Source organism: Silene latifolia, chromosome 11 (assembly GCF_048544455.1).
Source record: "Silene latifolia isolate original U9 population chromosome 11, ASM4854445v1, whole genome shotgun sequence".
NCBI lineage: Eukaryota > Viridiplantae > Streptophyta > Magnoliopsida > Caryophyllales > Caryophyllaceae > Silene > Silene latifolia.
In genome coordinates this window covers 101,089,260-101,110,552 of record NC_133536.1, presented here as the reverse complement: position 1 = coordinate 101,110,552, position 21,293 = coordinate 101,089,260, and the positions used below count along the sequence as shown (strand labels likewise).

General features: G+C 35.6%; 1 protein-coding gene across 1 annotated transcript; it reads left to right on the top strand.

Annotated features, from left to right (window-relative positions):
* The first annotated feature begins 370 nt into the window (after positions 1-370).
* On the top strand, positions 371-20,571 carry LOC141613727 (uncharacterized). The gene is made up of 6 exons (XM_074432472.1): positions 371-662; positions 779-795; positions 995-1,798; positions 2,057-2,331; positions 19,652-20,357; positions 20,509-20,571. The coding sequence occupies exons 1-6, from the start codon at positions 371-373 to the stop codon at positions 20,569-20,571; spliced, it is 2,157 nt and encodes a 718-aa protein (XP_074288573.1).
* The last annotated feature ends 722 nt before the right edge of the window (positions 20,572-21,293 follow it).

Below are 21,293 nucleotides of genomic sequence, written 5' to 3'. Positions count from 1 at the left end.
ACTATATTAATTTATCCCACAAACAAGTTCCTTAAGTCAGTTGAGTCTGTTGTTTGCAATCTCAGGGTTTCAGGCTGTTTCAATTGAGCTTAAAAATACTTATAGTCCTCCTAAAATCCTAAGATTTGGTACCGCTCTAGTTCAGTATTAAATCTTATTTGTTACAAAATTTTAGAATTTTCCAAGGTCATTTGGTATTTTTAAAGTGTCCTGCAAACCAGGCTGCATTGTTGTCTGTCCATAGGGCTTACACTGCATTTTTATAATCAGAGCTCAAGTTTAACACAATTCCACCTTTGTGTTAGTCTTAGGTTGAGAGAAGCTGTGAGACCATTATTCCTACCTACATTAAAAACACAAAAAAACAACCATGAGTGAAGAGAGACTTGCTCGTATTGAGACCAGAATAGAAACACTTGCAGGAAATGTAGACACACTGCTCAATGTTGTTCAGGTGGTGATGGAGAGATTTCCAACCCATGATCCAAGGAGACAACCACTTCCCAGAGGAAGAGGTAGAGGAAGAGGCTTCTTTATGGGAGCAGGGAGAGGGCAACCACCACCTGCTTATGAATCAGAATCAGATGAGAGCATCATAACACAAGAGGAGGCTCTTGAGCAAGCAGATAAGCTTCTAAAGGTAGAAATTTCTGATTTTTCAGGTAATCTTAATTAACCCTGATGATTTACTAGAATGGATTAGGGATGTTGAAAAATATTTGAGTTCAAAAATTACAATGATGCTAAGGCTTGTAAAGTTGTTGTGTTAAAATTAAAGGGATATGCATCACTGTGGTATGACAACCTTAAACATCAGAGGTTAAGGAAAGAGAAGGAACCTATTAAATATTGGTCCAAGCTTAAAAAGAAATTGTTGGATAAGTTTATTACCATGGATTATACCCAAGACCTATTCATTAAGTTGTCTAAGCTTAGGCAAGATGAGAGAACCCTTGAGACCTATTTGAGGGAGTTTGAACAACTAACCTAATAGTGTGAGATAAATGAGAAGCCTAAGCAAAAGATTGCTAGGTTCTTAGAAGGGCTTGATAAGAATATTGCTACTAAGGTTAGAATGCAACCACTTTGGTCTTATGATGATGTTGTCAACTTGGCACTCAGAGTGGAGAAAATGGGAAAGTCTAAACCTGCTACACCTAAACCTAAACCTATCTTTAGACCCTACACTGGTGTTAAAATTGTTGAAACACCTAAACTAGTGTCCCAAACAGGGGGAGACAAGGGGAAGGCACCTATGTTCCCTAAGTCCAACCCACATCGGACCAAAGAAAAGATTAAATTCTTCCAATGCCAGGGGTATGGCCACTTCAGGAAGGACTATCCTTCCAAAAGAACATTAACAGCAATGGAAGTAGAGGAGTGGGAGAGAGAGGGTTCAGTTGAGTATGAGGAGGAACCAGTGAATGAGAAGACAACTCTTGAGGAAGAACCCAACCAGGAACAGGTCTTGGCTCACCCTGATACAGGCTATAGTCTTGTTTTGTGGAGTGTAATGCACTCTCAACAAGCACCATTGGAGGAGGATCAAAGATCCCTCATTTTCAGGAGTAGATGTACTATTTTGGGCAAGGTATGCAACTTGATCATTGATGGTGGAAGGTGCACCAATGTAGCATCTGTCACCATGGTTAATAAGCTCAACTTCATCACCCAGGAGCAGCCCAACCCTTACAAGCTCAGATGGCTAAACAAGGAAGCAGAGGTAAAGGTGGATAAACAGTGTCTGGTTCCATTTTCAATTGGCAATGTTTACAAAGATGAGATCTTGTGTGATGTGGTATCTATGGATGATTGCCACCTACTGTTGGGTAGACCATGGGAGTTTGACAAGAATTCTATCCATCAGGGAAGGAGCAATGCCTACTCCTTCAAGCAAGGCAGCAAGAAGATCACATTGACCCCTCTACCACCTAATCAGTAGAATTATGGGAGTCTAAGTGTGACCGATGGACTTAATGAGGTTTTGTTTCTATCTGAAGCAAAAATGGTCAAGGAAATGTAACAAGAATAGCCTGTTCTTATCCTACTGTCCAAGGAAGTTCATGGGGATGTGGAGCATCAACTACCAGCAAAGGTTAGGCCATTACTGGAGCAATACCAAGATGTCTTCCCTGCTGAATTGCCTAGTGGATTACCTCCACTAAGCGGTATTGAGCACCATATTGACCTTGTGCCAGGATCTATACTCCCTAACATACCTGTATACAGGTGTGATCCTGATGCTACAAGAGAATTGCAGCAGCAAATTGATGAACTGGTGAACAAGGGACTTGTGAGAGATTCCATGAGTCCCTGTGATGTCCCAGCACTGTTGGTGTTAGAATTCATTAAACTCATTAGTTTACATATTGAATATGTGAATAATTAATTTAGTCATAAAATTAATTCAAGATCTTATGCATGCAAAACATAAAACAAGAGTAAAGAAAATCGGATCCTTACATTGTTGACTCGGCAAAATGGGCACTAGCAAGGTCACCTACCTTGCTAGATCTTGAGCTTTCCTTAGTGGATGAGCAAGATTCAAGTGTAGAATCTCTCCCCAAGGATTGTACCAAGGCAACACCCTTAATAGATTTTATTAACATAAGACTAGTATTAGTAAAATCCTCCCTTAAAATTGACACAAATAATATGTATTATGCTCTTGAAAATTTCGGTTCAAGAGGAGGTAATTTTATGAGCTCTCTTTTCTTTTTCTAAATATAGAGTTATTCTAGCACACTCTAAAATATCACATATAATTTTTGTGTGTTCTCATAGAATGAATGAAAAATGAGAACAATTCACATTTTCTAGGGTAAAGGGGGGAACCGGTTTTGGAAGGAGGAAAAAAGGTGCCAATGCATGCACATTTGCTTTTAGGTTGTTCTATTCAAGGTGTAGGCATGCAACCCTATCATGTAGAGGTTAATTATGATGCCTTCCACTAAACAACTCAATTAAGGCACACTAACCCTTATCCCTCTAAAATACACGGCACACCCATAATGTGGTAGTCTATTTTATTTTTGTCATTTGTCAATTGTGACATATGTGACATGTTACATGACATGTTACATTATAATGCATTTTTAACATATTAAAAATCATCATATTAATAAAATATGTCACATACAAAAATAATTAGTAATTCATAATTACATGTACCAAAATGGGTCATATAATTATAAACTACAACAACTTGTATTTATAATAAATAATTCATTCTATTTTTAATTGTTTTATAAACAATAAATTAATCTAAGTAATAAAACAATTCGATTACTTGGACCGAATCTTATTTAATCAAATTACAATAAGACACGTAATTTTACTCACAAAATCACTCGTCAATTTTAAGGAATTTAATTAACCCGCATCCGCATACGATTAATTAAATAATCAATTAAGAGCATTACCTTATAGGTATAACCTTAGGGGATCAACTGGTCACCACCGTCGCACGACAGTAATGTCAAACTCTAGCCAGCCAATCATTACCGATATGTGTGGACCAGTTGACTAAGAAGTATTACTTTCCCTCATGTATTCTTAATATGAAATTTAAACATGTGATCTCAATATGATCAACAATGTGATCGCATTATTGTCGGGGACACTCCAACAATCTCCCACTTGTCCTCGACAAGTGTGCGTCACCAATTCTCTTGTCCTATTACTATCTCCCACTCAATGCAAGGTGTCTTTCGGGTCGTACTTGCAAGTGATCATATCGAGAGTGGTTTCCTCGATCTGGAGAACAACTGATTGACCGGAATTACCTACCATAGATACCTTCCGAGCGTGGCCACGCATTTCCAGTTCATTACTCCTCGAGTGGCCCTGAGATATTGTTTTAACCCTGACAAGGGGTGGACAATTCCTATCGCACTATTCCCTTCGATTAGCCACAGCCATCATAACCCAAAATATGCCCATTTGACCCCATTTACGAAGGTCGTAGTAACATAAATCAAAGTTAATCTGAAACTGTGCCACCTTAGGCGAATAGTCTTTAGTCAAAGAATTGACTCATCAGAATACTATAGTAGCTCTCGCCATGACCAGGCTATATAAATTTGCCAGAACTCTATAAGCGGTCATCAGGCCCGACAAAGTGTTCCTAACAGTCTGCCTATGTGATCCACTAGTCATCTCATATGACTCTATGGCACTTGAACTTGCCATCAATCGCATCACACTCTAGTCACTTCGAGACGTCACCTCATACAAGTGACTATGGGCAAATACCATGTTAATCCGAGTTCACTTTAACGGGGTCAATATTGTCTCTACAACCCGTTTGGATGTAACAAAGTATAAAAGGAGTTTTTTTTTTTTAGATTTAAAAACTCGAATGACAAATGTGATTATTACATATGAATAGTCAATACCTGATTACTACTTCATATTCTTATAATCCAATTTGATCTTTGTACGTAGTTGTTCATCTCAATCCAATTGAAATGACATATGACTCATCATGTTAAGCCTATGAGAAGGCTTTGGTTAGTAGGTTTTATCAACTTCTTGTACCTTACTCATCCTTACTACATACTCGTTTTCATTTGTAATGTATACATTTGCATTACAAAACTTTCTGAGTACGTGTCTAGATTCAATCTAGACATAGGCCCTCTAGCCTTAGAATAGCTCCCACTTTGTTTTCACGATTAATGCGGGACTCATCCTTCTTGCACATCTCATGATTGCAAGTGTACTCAATTTCCGTTGTAAATATCTCTCATAGTTCTTTATTGCCTAGAACGATTCTAGTAAATCTATTTCTTAAATAACATAGCCACAATGGTTCCTTAACCATCTTCACGTGTTTTGAATATGGTTTTGTCTGAAACCTTTCGCAATCTCAATTGTCATTTGTGTAACACCCTTACACAAATTAGTTAATTGCATCAAAAACACTTAACTTTCCATCCTTAATGCTTCCTCAAGCACTTAAGAATAATCTATATGGCTACTTGGTAACTATTACTTAAATTCGATTTTGAAACAATTCATCATACTCAAAGTATATGAAGTGTTATACATCATTACTCATTTAATTGATCCGGCAGCGGAAGCAAATGGAATCGATCAAATATGTTCAACATGATTGAACTAGTCATGAATCTTATCAACATAGGACTTCTTATTCGACGCTAATATCATGTGGATTGATCTCCATAAATCCGGATATTGAAGATGTATTATAATACTCCAAAAGTGTCAAATCATTCCCAATGATCAATATGTCATCCACATATAAGACTAATTAAAATTTCTGTAACTCCCACTAAACTTCATGCATAAACACAACTTCTCAACCTATTGAGAAAAGTTTTATCACATGATCAAAATGTTGATTCCAACTCATTGATGTCCTACTTAAGACAATCTCTTAAGTTGCACATTATTTTAGGATTGCAAGAATCTACAAAACTCATGACATGTATTGAATACATTCCTTCTAATTGAAGAAGTGGGTTTTAGATTCACTCGCTATATATCATCATAATGAAATACAATCCCTAAGAAGATCTGAATAGTGCAAAACACTTTGCAACTAATCAAGCTTTGATATCTCTCTTTGATATCCAACAATTCCACTTGGAATTTATTTCGGATTTTTATGGCTCTAAGCCTTGTATTGAGTTGTCACTTAAAAACTCTCATTTAAGTCATATGATCATTACTTTCCAGAAGTAACTTGAATCAAACAATTTCTTTGTAAGTTGCAAGCTCTTTACTTTCTAAAGGTAACACGAATTCATCATCTTCAACAAGTGACGAGTTCAACCTTCTAGGTTTCGAAGAAACAACATCATGTAGCCAAGAAAATACAGTTTCTTGCGACATACAATTACTGATACAATTTTTGACACAATTCTTTTGTGGCTCTTGAATTACACAATTCTTTTGTGGCTCTTGAATATTTTCTCCCACTCTGTCTCCCAGAAAAAACTTGTATTCTAGAAAGACAGTTTCACGAGCCACAAACTTGTTGTACTCGTGATTATTGAAAGGAAAAATGAGCATTTGTTTCTTGTGAAAACTTACAAGCATGGTACCCTACTTTTTCATATCTCATATGAATCTTTTTAGATTTAGTGGAAAAACAACTTAGACAAAATGATAAAATCCCCAAAATTAGATCAACTAACTCAAGGTAACTTGAATAAAATCCAAACCATATCGAACAGGGTTTGATTTCTATATCTAGCCACACCTTGTCCCATAATGTGTGCTAGGAGAGATTAACTTGTGATACTATATCACACATCCTTTGGCTTATATCAAAGTTTTCACTTAGATAATCCCATCACGACTAAATCGTGATCGTTTGAACTCTTTGAACTTCTTCAAAGATTTCTCCTTGTACCTTATTAAGTGAACACTATAGTATCCACTTTAATTGTCGGTAAAATAAAATGATCAACCTTTTCTGGATCAATGATTTGCATTCACAATTTCCTTTTCAACCAAAAGGCATGAGAAATCTTGCTTTGAATATAAGATACGCATATACCATAAGATTAACAATCTAATGGTTTCAAGAGTACTCGGTAACTCTTTGCGTTTATCATTCCAGAATTAAAGTTTTAATCTTGGGATACCAATTTGAGTCTTGTATCATCTACATGATATATCATTCTAGTTTGGTTTTTAGAATATAGTCACCTTGATAATGGGCTAGCCATACATCAAATCGTGGTGTAAATGGGTCACAAAAGTGAAACCTCTTTTGCATCCTAACAAAATTATATTCTTATTTAGAGTTTATGTACTTAATAGTCATAATTAAGGTATAACTTTAAACCCAAAACTAGTTTGAATACACAATGACTCTATCTCTTGACATTATTTGATGCTAGTCGTCATATCATAATCATCTTATGTATCAAATACAATGATGAAAACCATCATTGGTTTCTAATAATGACGAAGTAGTACTAGCAAAATTTATGTCACTCAAATAAACATTTATAGAAGAAAGTCTCATTAGATGTCCCACAACTAACTTGCTGATTCTTCAATAATTTGGGGTAGTTTCCTTTCTAGCGTCCAACAATTAAGACAATGGAAACTTTATCGGCCGGGATTGATAGGTTTAGTATCATTATTCTCAATAACTTTACTTTTAACATTACCTTGTATCAATTCCATTTTATTTTTACTTCTTTGAACCTCGTCCTTTTCTTAACGGTTAAGAGAATGCTCCCACTCATTTCAATGAGTCTTTACTTAGAGAAGCAAAATTGAATTTCATGAAGACTACTCTTCAATTCATTTGTTTAGTCTTAAAACTTTCATTGAAGTGGTTGCGGTATTTTGGTCAATTTTGATTTCCAACAAATCTAGTTACCAAAATGATGTAATGTTTCAAATTACTTAACTCAATTAAGCATATGAGAAACAATTCATTGTAAGTAGATATGTTAGTCAAGAATCAAAAACCCTTTTGATCACGAATAACTTTTATCTATACTCTTCACAAGATATCCTTACAATGGATAATACGAGGTTTTTAGAAGAAAATTCAAATTTTGTCTTTAGTTACGATGTTTTAATGGAGATTTAAACTAAAATCGAAATGATATCGTATAAATTGAGGTAAAGAAATAGAACAATATGATAACGGAATAATGAAAAAACAAAACATTTATCGTTATAATAATACTTGTAAATAATTTAACAAGTAAAGCATTTACATAGTGACCTCTACCCAACTATGATAAATGATTCCAAGATCCAAATTCATATTAACTTGGGCACGCTTTGGCGATACAACCCTCATCAGTATAACTCGGTGGATTAACTCTTTAATCGATTCTACTTTTAGAACTCTTGGTCGATAAAATTACATTAATATTTATCTTTAGCCCAAAATACATCCGGCTATGGTCGAGAATACTTTTGTTGAGTTCAACCCAAATTTCGAATAAATGTGTCCATGATCCAAATTCACATTAACTTGGGCACGCTTTGGCGATACAACCCTCATCAACATGAATTCGGTGGATAGACATTTATCACCCACTTCCCCTACGTAACAAGGTTTGTACCCCGGTTTGGCCGAGCGCACTCCCTCACGAAATAGGTTTTCATGGTTTCTAATTTTTGGTAAGGCTAAGTCTCAATTGTTTATTTAGCAAGAGGTCATGTCAATTTATTATCTATCACGTTTTAAGTGAACTAAAGCGGTGAACTACGATAATTGTAATTGACACGGTCGATAAACTCGATTTAAAAATGCATGTTTTAGTTATGGCGATTTAGCGATGCATGCAACATATAAATAAAATGCAAAGCATAAAAATAAAATCCTAGTATGGCCTTCCTAAAAATAGTAAATCTAATAAACTATTACAAATTCGGAAACCAACTTCTTTGGTCCCTTGAACTTCGGTCTTGGTACGCATCTCGAGGTAACACCGTCTTCATGGGAAACTCCGAGAAATTACAAAATAATAAATAAAAATTACATAATTTCCTATTATACATTTGTAATAAAATAAATCTATTAAATTACAAAACGGTGATACGAGATCACAATAATTGTGGGATTTATCTGTATGCATCCCTTTAATTTAAGGATTATAACGAATTATAAAGTGATGATAACGAGTCATAAAACTAAATTGCATAAACAAAAGCATAAAGGATTAAGAAATAACCTTCGGTCCTAGCTTTTATGGCCTATGAACAATATCGCAATGATATTCTCCTATCAGTTGCACCCAAGACGATATGAGAAATGCCCTTTGATTTTGCTAGAATCGATCCCTCAAATTTTCTGTAAAATTAGGGTTTTTGTGTTTTTGTTGAGATGAGAGGCAAGAATGAGTTAAAAAATTAGGTTAGAAAATTCACTTCACTCTTCCTCTTAAACCGTGTATGAGGGAAGATTAGGCTGGATTTTTCTTCTCCTAATTTTCGGCCCAAATACCGAAATAATAAGGAGTATAATTTCCTTATTTTCGGTTATTCCAAAAATGTATAAAATGTGTTAAATATAAATTGTCATCTAGTGAGGATCGATCCCATAATCTCTTGGTTTGAGTACCCTCACTATTACCACTATGACACATTCATCTTGTTGATTAAATATAACCGATTACATTTAATTACGAATTAACATATTAATTCGTCCAAGCTTACATCATATACATTAATTAAATATAACTTATTATATTCAATTTACGAATTGACAGTTAATTCGTCTCAACTAATATTATTTCATCTTCATTAAATAATTATCTCATCAACACATTGACTAACTGTTTAGTCATATAAGGCATCAATGTGATTACATTTTCATAACCACATCTCTCAAACACATCCTATAGGTGTGACCTTTAGGGACCAGTTGATCACCGCCATCTGTATGATAATAACGTCAAAATTTCTAGCAAGCCAACCGTTATTAGGTAATCGTTAATCAACTGATTAAAATACGAAGTATACCCTTGTGAATCTGTAAGAGATTTACAAATGTTATCACACTAATTTGTGGAGGACACAAGCTCCAACAAACTCCCACTTGTCCTCACAAGTGTATGTGCGATAATCGATTCTCATATCCTAAAATTTCTCCCACTCAATGTAAAACAATTTGCAAATCCGTATTCACAAAGGTCGTATTTTAATAGTGATCTGTATCAAGAGTGGTTTCCCCGACTAGAGAGTAACTTAACTGATAAACGAATCAACATTCGAGCATGGCCATGCATTTCAGTTACAACTCCTCGAGTGGCCCTGAGGAATAACTATACCTGATAAGGGTTGGATATTTTCCTCAACTCGAATCCTGCAGATGTAAGCACAGTATGAAATGACCCAGAAAAAAATCTACTTAGCCTCTAGTTACGACAGACCGTGAGAAAGAAACCAAAGTCACCCAAAAACTGCCTTAATCTCAAGAGACAGTCGATAGTCAAAAGAATCGACTCTAGGAACACAATGGATGTCCTATCCACGACCTGGCACCGAATGTTTTTAAACATTTAGGACTCCATTACGTTGTCACAAAAATTTGTCCTACGAGGTATCGTTATAATCTCGCATCTGTGATCGATCAGTCAACCGTTTGACTTATGGCTCGTTGAACCCACCATCAATCGACTGCACAATATAATAGCCAGAGTTATCAGCTCTTTAAGGCGATTACGGACCAAACAAAATATAATGTAATTCAGTTCACTTTGTGGCGTTCAATGTTGTCAGTACAATCCACATGAAAAACAAAATATTATAAAAACGATGAAGTTATAAATAGTATATGAAAAAGATAACGTATCGAATTCATAATCAACTACTATAACTCAGGTACACGTTTAGTTCTCATGGAAATAACGCGCCCTCTATGCTTATCATATTTCAATGGTTCAGTAGTAGAATCTGCTACAACTTCCTGTTTGGAACTATTCCAGCTGACTGCAGCACCATTAAGAGTAACAACGAATCTAGACTGAGATTTCTAATCATCTTGATCCGTTTGGAAGCTAGCATCTGCGTAACCGATTGCGCATAGCTTAGTATCTCCTTCATAAGTCAATACCCAATCCTTAGTCCTCCGTAGGTACATGGATTATTTTGGCACCGACTCGTCATACTCAATGCATATGCCACGTCTAGACGTGTGCATATCATGGCATACATGATTGATCCTATTGCAGATGCATAAGGAACACGACTCATGCGCTCAATCCCTTCAGGCGTCGTGGGTGACTGAGACTTGCTCAACTGCATCCCAGACGTCATTGGAAGGTTCCCCTTCTTGGAGTTGGTCATGCTGAACCTCTCAAGAATCTTATCCAAGTAAGACTCCTGACAAAGTGATAACGTCCGTCGTGATCTATCTCGGTAGATACGGATTCCCAAAATGCGTTGTGCCTCACCCATATCTTTCATCTGGAAATGGTTCTTCAACTATTCTTTAACCGATGATAGGAGAGGAATGTCATTCCCAATCAAGAGTATGTCATCGACATACAATATCAAGAATATAATCTTGCTCCCACTCGACTTGATATATAAGCATGGTTCGTCGACCGATCGAGTGAAACCATACTCTTTTATCACCTGGTCGAAACGATGATTCCAACTCCGAGAAGTTTACTTAAGTCCATAAATGGAACGCTTAAGCTTGCATACTTTCTTAGGATGTTCAGGATCTATGAAACCTTCGGGTTGCACCATGTACAACTCTTCCTCCAAATAACCGTTTAAGAAGGCGGTTTTCACATCCATTTGCCAAATTTCATAGTCATGAATGCAGCAATCGCTAAGATTATCCGAATGGAACGTAGCATGACTACAGGTGCAAAAATCTCATCATAATGCAATCCGTGCACATGAGTGAAACCTTTTGCCACTAGTCGTGCCTTATAGGTATCTGTTTGCGCGTCTACAGAACGCTTTATTTTGTAAAGCCATTTGCACTTTAGAGGTTTTACCTTATTAGGTAAATCAACTAGATCTCATACGTCATTCTCATACATGAAGTCCATCTCGGATTGCATGGCTTCGAGCCATAGCTTTGAGTTGGAACAGGCCATAGCACCTTTATAGGTAGCGGGTTCATTACTCTCTAGGAGCAAAACGTCATTCTCCTCGACCATACCAATGTATCTGTCCGGAGGATTAGAGACTCTACCCGACCTCCTAGGTTCCTCAGGAATATTAACCGTATCATCAGTTGAAGGAACAACTTCCTCCATCCGTTTCAGTTGTTGGTTCTGGAATCTCCGACAGCTCGAAGGTTCTATTACTTGTCTTGTTCTCGAGAAATTCTTTCTCTAAGAACGTCGCACTAGCCGCAACAAAAACTCGATGTTCGGTAGGCGAATAGAAGTAATGACCAAATGTTCCTTTTGGATAACCTATAAAGTATGTCTTGACCGACCGCGGGCCGAGCTTATCCTCGTGTCTCCACTTGACATAAGCCTCGCAGCCCCAAACCCGAATAAAGGACAAGTTAGGGACCGTTCCCTTCCACATTTCATATGGAGTCTTGTCGACAGCTTTAATCGGACTTCGGTTAAGTATGAGAGCAGCTGACAAAAGAGCAAACCCCCATAATGAATCAGGCACTACCGTGTGACTCATCATGGATCGAACCATATCGAGTAAGGTTCGATTTCTCCGTTCGGACACACCATTTAACTGAGGTGTTCCAGGTGGAGTTAACTGTAGAACGATTCCACAGTCTTTAAGGTGTTGATCAAACTTATTTGAAAGATATTCGCCACCCCGATCTGAACGGAGTGCTTTAACCTTTCTACCCAGTTGGTTCTCAACCCTGTTCTGGTATTCCTTGAATTTCTCAAAGGACTCACTTTTATGCTTCATTAAGTAGACATATCCGTATCTACTCAAATCGTCCGTGAAAGTGATAAAATATATATAGCCATCTCTAGCGGTAATTGACATAGGTCCACAAACATTAGTATGTATGAGTCCTAATAGGTCACTAGCGCGCATTCCAACACCTTTGAAGGAAATTCGAGTCATTTTGCCAATGAGACATGATTGACACGTGCCATGTGTAGAAAATTCGAATGCGGGAATAGTCCCATTATCGACGAGTTTCTTTACACGTTTCTCATTTATGTGTCCCATTCGACAATGCCATAGATAGGTTTGATCTTTGTCACCAACCTTTAATTTCTTATTATTCACGTGTAATACTTCCGTGGTTTGATCTAAGATGTAAATTCCATTCATGGAAACTGCTTTGCCATAAATCATTTCATTAAAAGAAAATACAGCTATTATCCTTTATTGAAAATGCAAAACCGTCTATATCGAGTACGGAAATAGAAATAATATTCATAGATAAACTGGGTACATAGTAACAATTATAAAAATAACTCAAAACCACTAGGGAGTTGGATTGCGTATGTTCCTTTCGAGACTGCAGCAACTCGTGCTCCATTCCCGACTCGCAGGTCCACATCACCCTTTTCGAGAGGTATGATGTTCTTTAGGCCCTGCAAATGATTACACAGATGAGAACCACAACCAGTATCAAGTACCCAAGTTCCGAAACTTGCATGGTTAATCTCAATCATATGAATATAAGATGACATACCAACAGGAACGACGCGGCCTGCTTTAATGTCCTCACTGTACACGGGACAGTTCCTCCTCCAATGTCCAGTCTTGTGACAATGGTGGCACTCAATGTCACCGCCCTTGCTCTTTGCCTTGCCCTGTGAGCCACTAGTCTCACCGGGCCCACTCTTACCGTTTCCTGGCTTTTTAAACTTTGACTTACCTACAGCTAGGTCGCCATGAGCCTTGCCCTTACCTTTACCCTTGTTGGAAATCGTGAGAACATTCTGCTTCATGCTCCCACTCAATTTCATATCCTTCTCGGTCTGTACGAGAAGGGAGTGTAGCTCATGAGAACTCTTTTTCAAGTCATTCATGTAGTAGTTCGCCCTGAAAAGGGCAAAACCATCATGAAGAGAATGAAGCATTCGGTCAATGACAATGCTCTCACTGATTTTGCAATTAAGTGCCTCCAGCTTCTCGACATTCTCAATCATGTGAAGAATGTGTGGGCTAACCGGTTGGCCCTTCTGGAGTTTCGCATCAAAGAAGCGACAGGTATGCTCATAAGTAACGATTCTCGGTGCTTTTGAGAACTCGTTAGTGAGCGTGGTGAAAATCTTGTTTGCACCTTGGGCAATGAAGCGTCTCTGCAAATTGGTTTCCATTGCAAAGATGAGTACGTTCTTTATCGCACCCGCTTCCGTAGCGAAGTCACTATAAGCATCAATATCATTGATTCTTGCATTTGGGCTTGGGTTTGGCGGTATTGGCTCAGTTAGGTACTTGAGCTTACCGTCAGCAATGGCAGCATTCCGTAGTGCTGCCTCCCAGTCCGCAAAGTTGGACCCGTCATTTTTCAGACGTGCTAAATGATTCATGCTGTCCATAAAAATTTTAAGCCAGGACTCGCGTCCAAGTGTGACACTCGGCATTGGGATTTCGTTATTTCCAGCCATTTGTTGTAACAGTAATACAAACGTGTTCTACACTGCGAAAAGAAGAATAAATAATAAGCATGTGCATCGATTTTAATTTAAGTCTAATGAACTAGTTTCATAACGCGAAGACTCAAAACATTTATACAATTGACCTTCCTCAAGAATTATATAAATGATCCCAAGACTCAATTATCTGTAAATTGATAAGCTAACTTTTTAGCTAATTCTACCGTTAGAATTCTTGGTCGATAAATTTCTGTAAATTCTATCTTTAGTCCATCATAATCACGAGAAACTCTTCGGACTATAATGTTGAGATAAACTAAGTCAACACAAACTACTTACCCAACGTAGAAGGGGTCATATTATGCCTACCGACGAACAAGGGATTCATAGTTGTTTGCCCTTATAAAGACTAGTGTCAATTTCCGTTTTAGAGGAAGATCCCATCAACTTTGTTTTAATTCATTTTAAGTGAACTAATATCTAGCATGCGTGAATGAATAAAGTAAGATGATGGCTTAATAAACATGTGACATCTGTATGTCAATGAAAACTAACATACAACCTATATGTGTCAATTTTCATGCATTTTAGTAGTAGGTGGTTTGGTTTTAGGCGGAAAATGATGCATAAACTATCATGTGAATGAAAAGCAATAGGAATGAAAAACGTATAAAGAATAAAAAGGTCCTAGTGTGGCCTATCCTATCAAAATGAACATAAATACAACTTTGGAATCCATCCATGGACCCGAGAAGCTTGTCTTGATGTTCCATCTTGATCCATGTAGCGGGAGTGAGCTCCAATCTCCATCTTTAGTCTTCTTTGAAAATTACAATAAATAAATTTACATAATAAACCTATTTATTACATTCTAATTTCAAAACCCAAAAACTAAAAAAAAAGGGAGATTCGAGATCTCAAATTACATTAAAATTATGTTCCCATCATTACGAAAACATAATTTGACTAAGGCCACACTAAGTATTACAAATTACAACCGATTGCAAAAATACGTAAATAAACCATTCAAACGATTCATTCAACTAAATAAAATGCATCAACTAAAAAAATTAAACATACAAGACATAATTCTTTAATTATGTAGATTAATTTTATCCAAACCACCTATTTAATTATCAAATTAAGTGACAATTCCTCAATTAATCACATTAATTTTAATCTTAATTCACATTAAACTTGTAATATGAATTCCAATCTTTTAAAATGCTTTAAAAATTAGGTATCTATGAATTATGAACCGCTTCACAATAATTAATTGGCCAAAAACAACAAAAAAAATTTTCTTTAAAAGTTATCTCGGTAAAAACATAAACAACCCAATAAAAAGACCTTTTCTTGGTTTTACAGCTAAAACCGAAAAAAAAAAACAAAAACTTTTTTTTTTAATCTGTCCAGCCGTGAACAGTAACAGAAAGAAAATTTTTTTGTTTTTTTTTTATCTTTTCTCGGCTGAATGGCAAAAACAAAAAAACAACCCGTTTTATTTTCCTTTTAAACTCGGTTTTTCTGAAAAAACCGAAACAATACAAAAAAAATTTTTTTTTATAATCTGGCCACTGTGAACAGTAACCGAAACAGGAAAAAAAAATTCGGCTCAAATTAAAAGAAGAACCCTAATGCTTCTTTTATTTCTCTTTTGCGGCAAAAATGCCCTAAAACAAAAATTCGATGAAGGAAATCGTTTATAGTTGCTATTAGAACATGATTAATCGTATATGTTAAAAACTATATAGCAAAAACAAATTTCTATATCATCGACATGACGATTCCATTTACAATTTTAACTTAATCTTCATTAAATCCAAAAAACTACCAATTTATCATATGTTTATATTAACTGATTAAACAACAATATGAAAAATCGAAATGGAAATAATCATCAAAAACAAGAAAGAAAAAAAAACAGAAAACAGACGGCTAAAAAAAAATACCTCACGGCAAAAAAAAAAATTCCAGCCGAAACTTTTTTTTTTCTTTTCGAAATTCCTAAATATCGTTTACATCCAATTTTATGAAAATCATCAAAATAAAATTCGTGGCCTTGGCTCTGATACCACTTGTGGGATTTATCTGTATGCATCCCTTTAATTTAAGGATTATAACGAATTATAAAGTGATGATAACGAGTCATAAAACTAAATTGCATAAACAAAAGCATAAAGGATTAAGAAATAACCTTCGGTCCTAGCTTTTATGGCCTATGAACAATATCGCAATGATATTCTCCTATCAGTTGCACCCAAGACGATATGAGAAATGTTCTTTGATTTTGCTAGAATCGATCCCTCAAATTTTCTGTAAAATTAGGGTTTTTGTGTTTTTGTTTAGATGAGAGGCAAGAATGAGTTGAAAAATTAGGTTAGAAAATTCACTCCACTCTTCCTCTTAAACCGTGTATGAGGGAAGATTAGGGTGGATTTTTCTTCTCCTAATTTTCGGCCCAAATACCGAAATAATAAGGAGTATAATTTCCTTATTTTCGGTTATTCCAAAAATGTATAAAATGTGTTAAATATAAATTGTCATCTAGTGAGGATCGATCCCATAACCTCTTGGTTTGAGTACCCTCACTATTACCACTATGACACATTCATCTTGTTGATTAAATATAACCGATTACATTTAATTACGAATTAACATATTAATTCGTCCAAGCTTACATCATATACATTAATTAAATATAACTTATTATATTCAATTTACGAATTGACAGTTAATTCGTCTCAACTAATATTATTTCATCTTCATTAAATAATTGTCTCATCAACACATTGACTAACTGTTTAGTCATATAAGGCATCAATGTGATTACATTTTCATAACCACATCTCTCAAACACATCCTATAGGTGTGACCTTTAGGGACCAGTTGATCACCGCCATCTGTATGATAATAACGTCAAACTTTCTAGCAAGCCAACCGTTATTAGGTAATCGTTAATCAACTAATTAAAATACGAAGTATACCCTTGTGAACCTGTAAGATATTTACAAATGTTATCACACTAATTTGTGGAGGACACAAGCTCCAACAATAATTACAACCGAATCGATATTCCCATATATTTCGGGTAATACCAATTAAAAACTAAGGCCATACTAAGTAAAATTACATAATTCAAAAATTATATAAAATAAAAATATGACAATCATAAATAAAATGCAGCATTATAATATGTATGAACATGCTTAATTTTATGCTAAATCGCCTTTTAAGAGCCAATATCGTATAATTTATCGGTTTTTATGGATTTGCGTGATTATAACTTGTTAAAATCACAATAATTACATAAATTCATATTTATGTACAAGTTAATTACCCTAACCATTTTAGGACTCAAAACTTAGTCTCCACTAACATTTTGATAATAATTAAACTTGATTTCTTAATATTGTTCATAAATGGACCCAAAAATAAAATTTTATACTATAAACTCCAAATTAAATTATAAAAATTTCAAATAATTTCAAATTTTGAAATTCAAACTCATGAACATTCCAAAAAATACCATAACACTCATAATGTTCAAAACTTAGGTTAAAAATTTTGAAAATGTTTCGAGAAGAACATCGTTGCGGTTTATCGGTTTTAAAGAATATGACCATTAAAATATGAGAAAATTTATTTTCATCAACTTTTCACTTTTAGATCTGAAATATATGACAAAATGCAACATGTAACATTTTTCTTTAGTCATGAAATATATTTTAGCATTATATATTAAATAAAGTCATTATTTATTGAATTTTTACTCAAAAATTCATAAATCATGCTAAATGAGTCCAATACCTCTAAGATTTTCACACACACTGAGTAAAAATGCATGTGACAACATATTAAATTTCCATGACCAGATTCGAAATATAACACATATTAACCTAATAAACCCTTTAAATTCGATTTAAGCTTACAAAATCCATATTTGATGCAAAATAACTTAGTTTATCACTAGATTTAACATGCCATCAGTAGATAATATATGCGAAAACATATCCAAAAACCACTGAAAAATTCGAAGTTTAGCTATTTTTCGTCCAAAAATGACATTTTTCTCATAAAAATCACATTTTAATGCCAATAATAAATAAAATGAACAATAAAATCCATAAACTGTCCCATATGACCTAAAATCCATTTAGGACCAGAAAATTTTAACATGCAAAGTGATTTCGTGATATATCATAATAAACACAAAATTACAAGTTTTGTTTGTTAATAAGATTAACTCGGAAAAACAATAAACCGATTTGCATGCAAACAATCTAAGGCTCTGATACCACTTGTTAGAATTCATTAAACTCATTAGTTTACATATTGAATATGTGAATAATTAATTTAGTCATAAAATTAAGTCAAGATCTTATGCATGCAAAACATAAAACAAGAGTACAGAAAATCGGATCCTTACATTGTTGACTCGGCAAAATGGGCACTAGCAAGGTCACCTACCTTGCTAGATCTTGAGCTTTCCTTAGTGGATGACCAAGATTCAAGTGTAGAATCTATCCCCAAGGATTGTACCAAGGCAACACCCTTAATAGATTTTATTGACATAAGACTAGTATTAATAAAATCCTCCCTTAAAATTGACACAAATAATATGTATTATGCTCTTGAAAATTTCGGTTCAAGAGGAGGTAATTTTATGAACTCTCTTTTCTTTTTCTAAATATAGAGTTATTCTAGCACACTCTAAAATATCACATACAATTTTTGTGTGTTCTCATAGAATGAATGAAAAATGAGAACAATTCATATTTTCTAGGGTAAAGGGGGGGAACCGGTTTTGGAGGGAGGAAAAAAGGTGCCAATGCATGCACATTTGCTTTTAGGTTGTTCTATTCAAGGTGTAGGCATGCAACCCTATCATGTAGAGGTTAATCATGATGCCTTCCACTAAACAACTCAATTAAGGCACACTAACCCTTATCCCTCTAAAATACACGGCACACCCATAATGTGGTAGTCCATTTTATTTTTGTCATTTGTCAATTGTGACATATGTGACATGTTACATGACATGTTACATTATAATGCATTTTTAACATATTAAAAATCATCATATTAATAAAATATGTCACATACAAAAATAATTAGTAATTCATAATTACTTGTACCAAAATGGGTCATATAATTATAAACTACAACAACTTGTATTTATAATAAATAATTCATTCTACTTTTAATTGTTTCATAAACAATAAATTAATCTAAGTAATAAAACAATTCGATTACTTAGACCGAATCTTATTTAATCAAATTACAATAAGACACGAAATTTTACTCACAAAATCACTCGTCAATTTTAAGGAATTTAATTAACCCGTATCAGCATACGATTAATTAAATAATCAATTAAGAGCATTACCCTATAGGTATGACCTTAGGGGATCATCTGGTCACCACCGTCGCACGACAGTAATGTCAAACTCTAGTCAGCCAATCATTACCGATATGTGTGGACCAGTTGACTAAGAAGTATTACTTTCCCTCATGTATTCTTAATATGAGATTTAAACATGTGATCTCAATATGATCAACAATGTGATCGCATTATTGTCGGGGACACTCCAACAGTTGGTACCTAAGAAGGATGGCACTTGGAGGATGTGTATTGACTGCAGAGCCATCAACAACATCGCAGTCAAGTATAGGTTTCATATACCTAGGTTGGATGACATGCTGGATGAGTTAAGTGGTGCCAGGATCTTTTCAAAAATTGATCTTAGGCAGGGTTACCACCAAGTGAGAATCAGGGAAGGTGATGAATGGAAGACTGCTTTCAAAACTAAGCAAGGGCTTTATGAGTGGTTAGTTATGCCATTTGGGTTATCAAATGCCCCCAACACTTTTATGAGATTGATGACAGAAGTGTTGAGGCCTTTCTTGGGGAGATTTGTTGTGCTATACTTTGATGACATCCTAATTTACAGCAAAACCACAGGAGAACACTTAAGCCACCTTGAGAGAGTATTCCGAATCCTGAGAGGCAGCAAGCTATTTGGAAAATTGAAGAAATGTACCTTCTTGGCTTCTGAGATTAAGTTCCTAGGATACATCATCTCTGGAAGAGGGATTTCTGTGGATCAGGATAAGATTGATGCTATTAAATCTTGGCCAATCCCTAAGAGCATCACTGAAGTAAGAGACTTCCATGGTCTTGCTTCCTTTTATAGAAGGTTTATCAAAAACTTCAATGTTGTTGCTGCCCCAATCACAAAGTGTATAAAGAAAGGAGAGTACAAATGGACTGAGAATGCTCAGCAAGCATTCAGCTTAATCAAAAGGATGATGTGTGAGGCACTTGTTCTCAGACTACTTGATTCAACTGTTTGTTTGAGGTAGAATGTGATGCCAGTGGTGTTGGCATAGGAGCTGTATTAATCCAGGAGATAAAACATGTGGAACACTTTAGTGAGAAGCTAAGTGGAGCCAAGCTGATCTACTGCACTTATGATAAAGAGTTCTATGCAATTGTCAGGGCTCTTATGCATTGAAGCCATTACCTGAAACCAAAACCTTTTGTGCTGCATTCAGATCATGAGGCTTTGAAATATATCAATGGCCAGCACAAGTTAAATCACAGGCATGCCAAATGGGTTGAGTTCTTGCAATCCTTCACATTCTCAAGCAAGTACAAAGAGGGCAAACAAAACATTGTTGCTGATGCACTGTCTAGGAGGTATTAATTGCTATCAGTGATGGAATAGAAAGTTCTTGGGTTTGAGTTCATGAAAGAGCTGTATAAATATGATCCTGATTTTTATGAAGATTGGCTAGCACAGACAGAAGGGACTAAGATCCAAGGAACCGATTTCTTACTGCAGAAGGGTTTCCTATTCCATGGAAACAAGCTATGTGTCCCAAGAGGGTCATACATGGATATGTTGATCAAAGAAGTTCACTCCAGTGGCTTAGGAGGTCATTTTGGAGTCCAAAAGACTCTTGACATCTTACAGGAGCAATTCTACTGGCCCAAAATGATGGGAGATGTCCAGGTAATGCTTAGGAGGTGCTCCATCTGCCAGCAAGCCAAGAGTTCTTTTCAGGCAGGCCTCTATACACCATTGCCAGTGCCGAACAAACCCTGGGAAGATGTGAGCATGGACTTTATCATAGCCTTACCAAGGACTCAAAGAGGAAATGACTCAGTAATGGTTGTAGTTGACAAGTTTAGTAAAATGGCTCATTTCATAACATGTAGGAAGACTGAGGATGCTGTGAGTGTTGCCGAGCTTTATTTCAGTAATATTGTCAAGATACATG

Excerpts from the sequence above, each read along its gene's own strand:
- LOC141613727 (XM_074432472.1), top strand. The coding sequence starts at position 371 with ATGAGTGAAGAGAGACTTGCTCGTATTGAGACCAGAATAGAAACACTT. Across the intron at positions 1,799-2,056 it reads ATGAGATCTTGTGTGATGTG|GAAGTTCATGGGGATGTGGA; the intron begins GTATCTATGGAT and ends CTACTGTCCAAG. Across the intron at positions 2,332-19,651 it reads CCCTGTGATGTCCCAGCACT|AGCCATCAACAACATCGCAG; the intron begins GTTGGTGTTAGA and ends TATTGACTGCAG.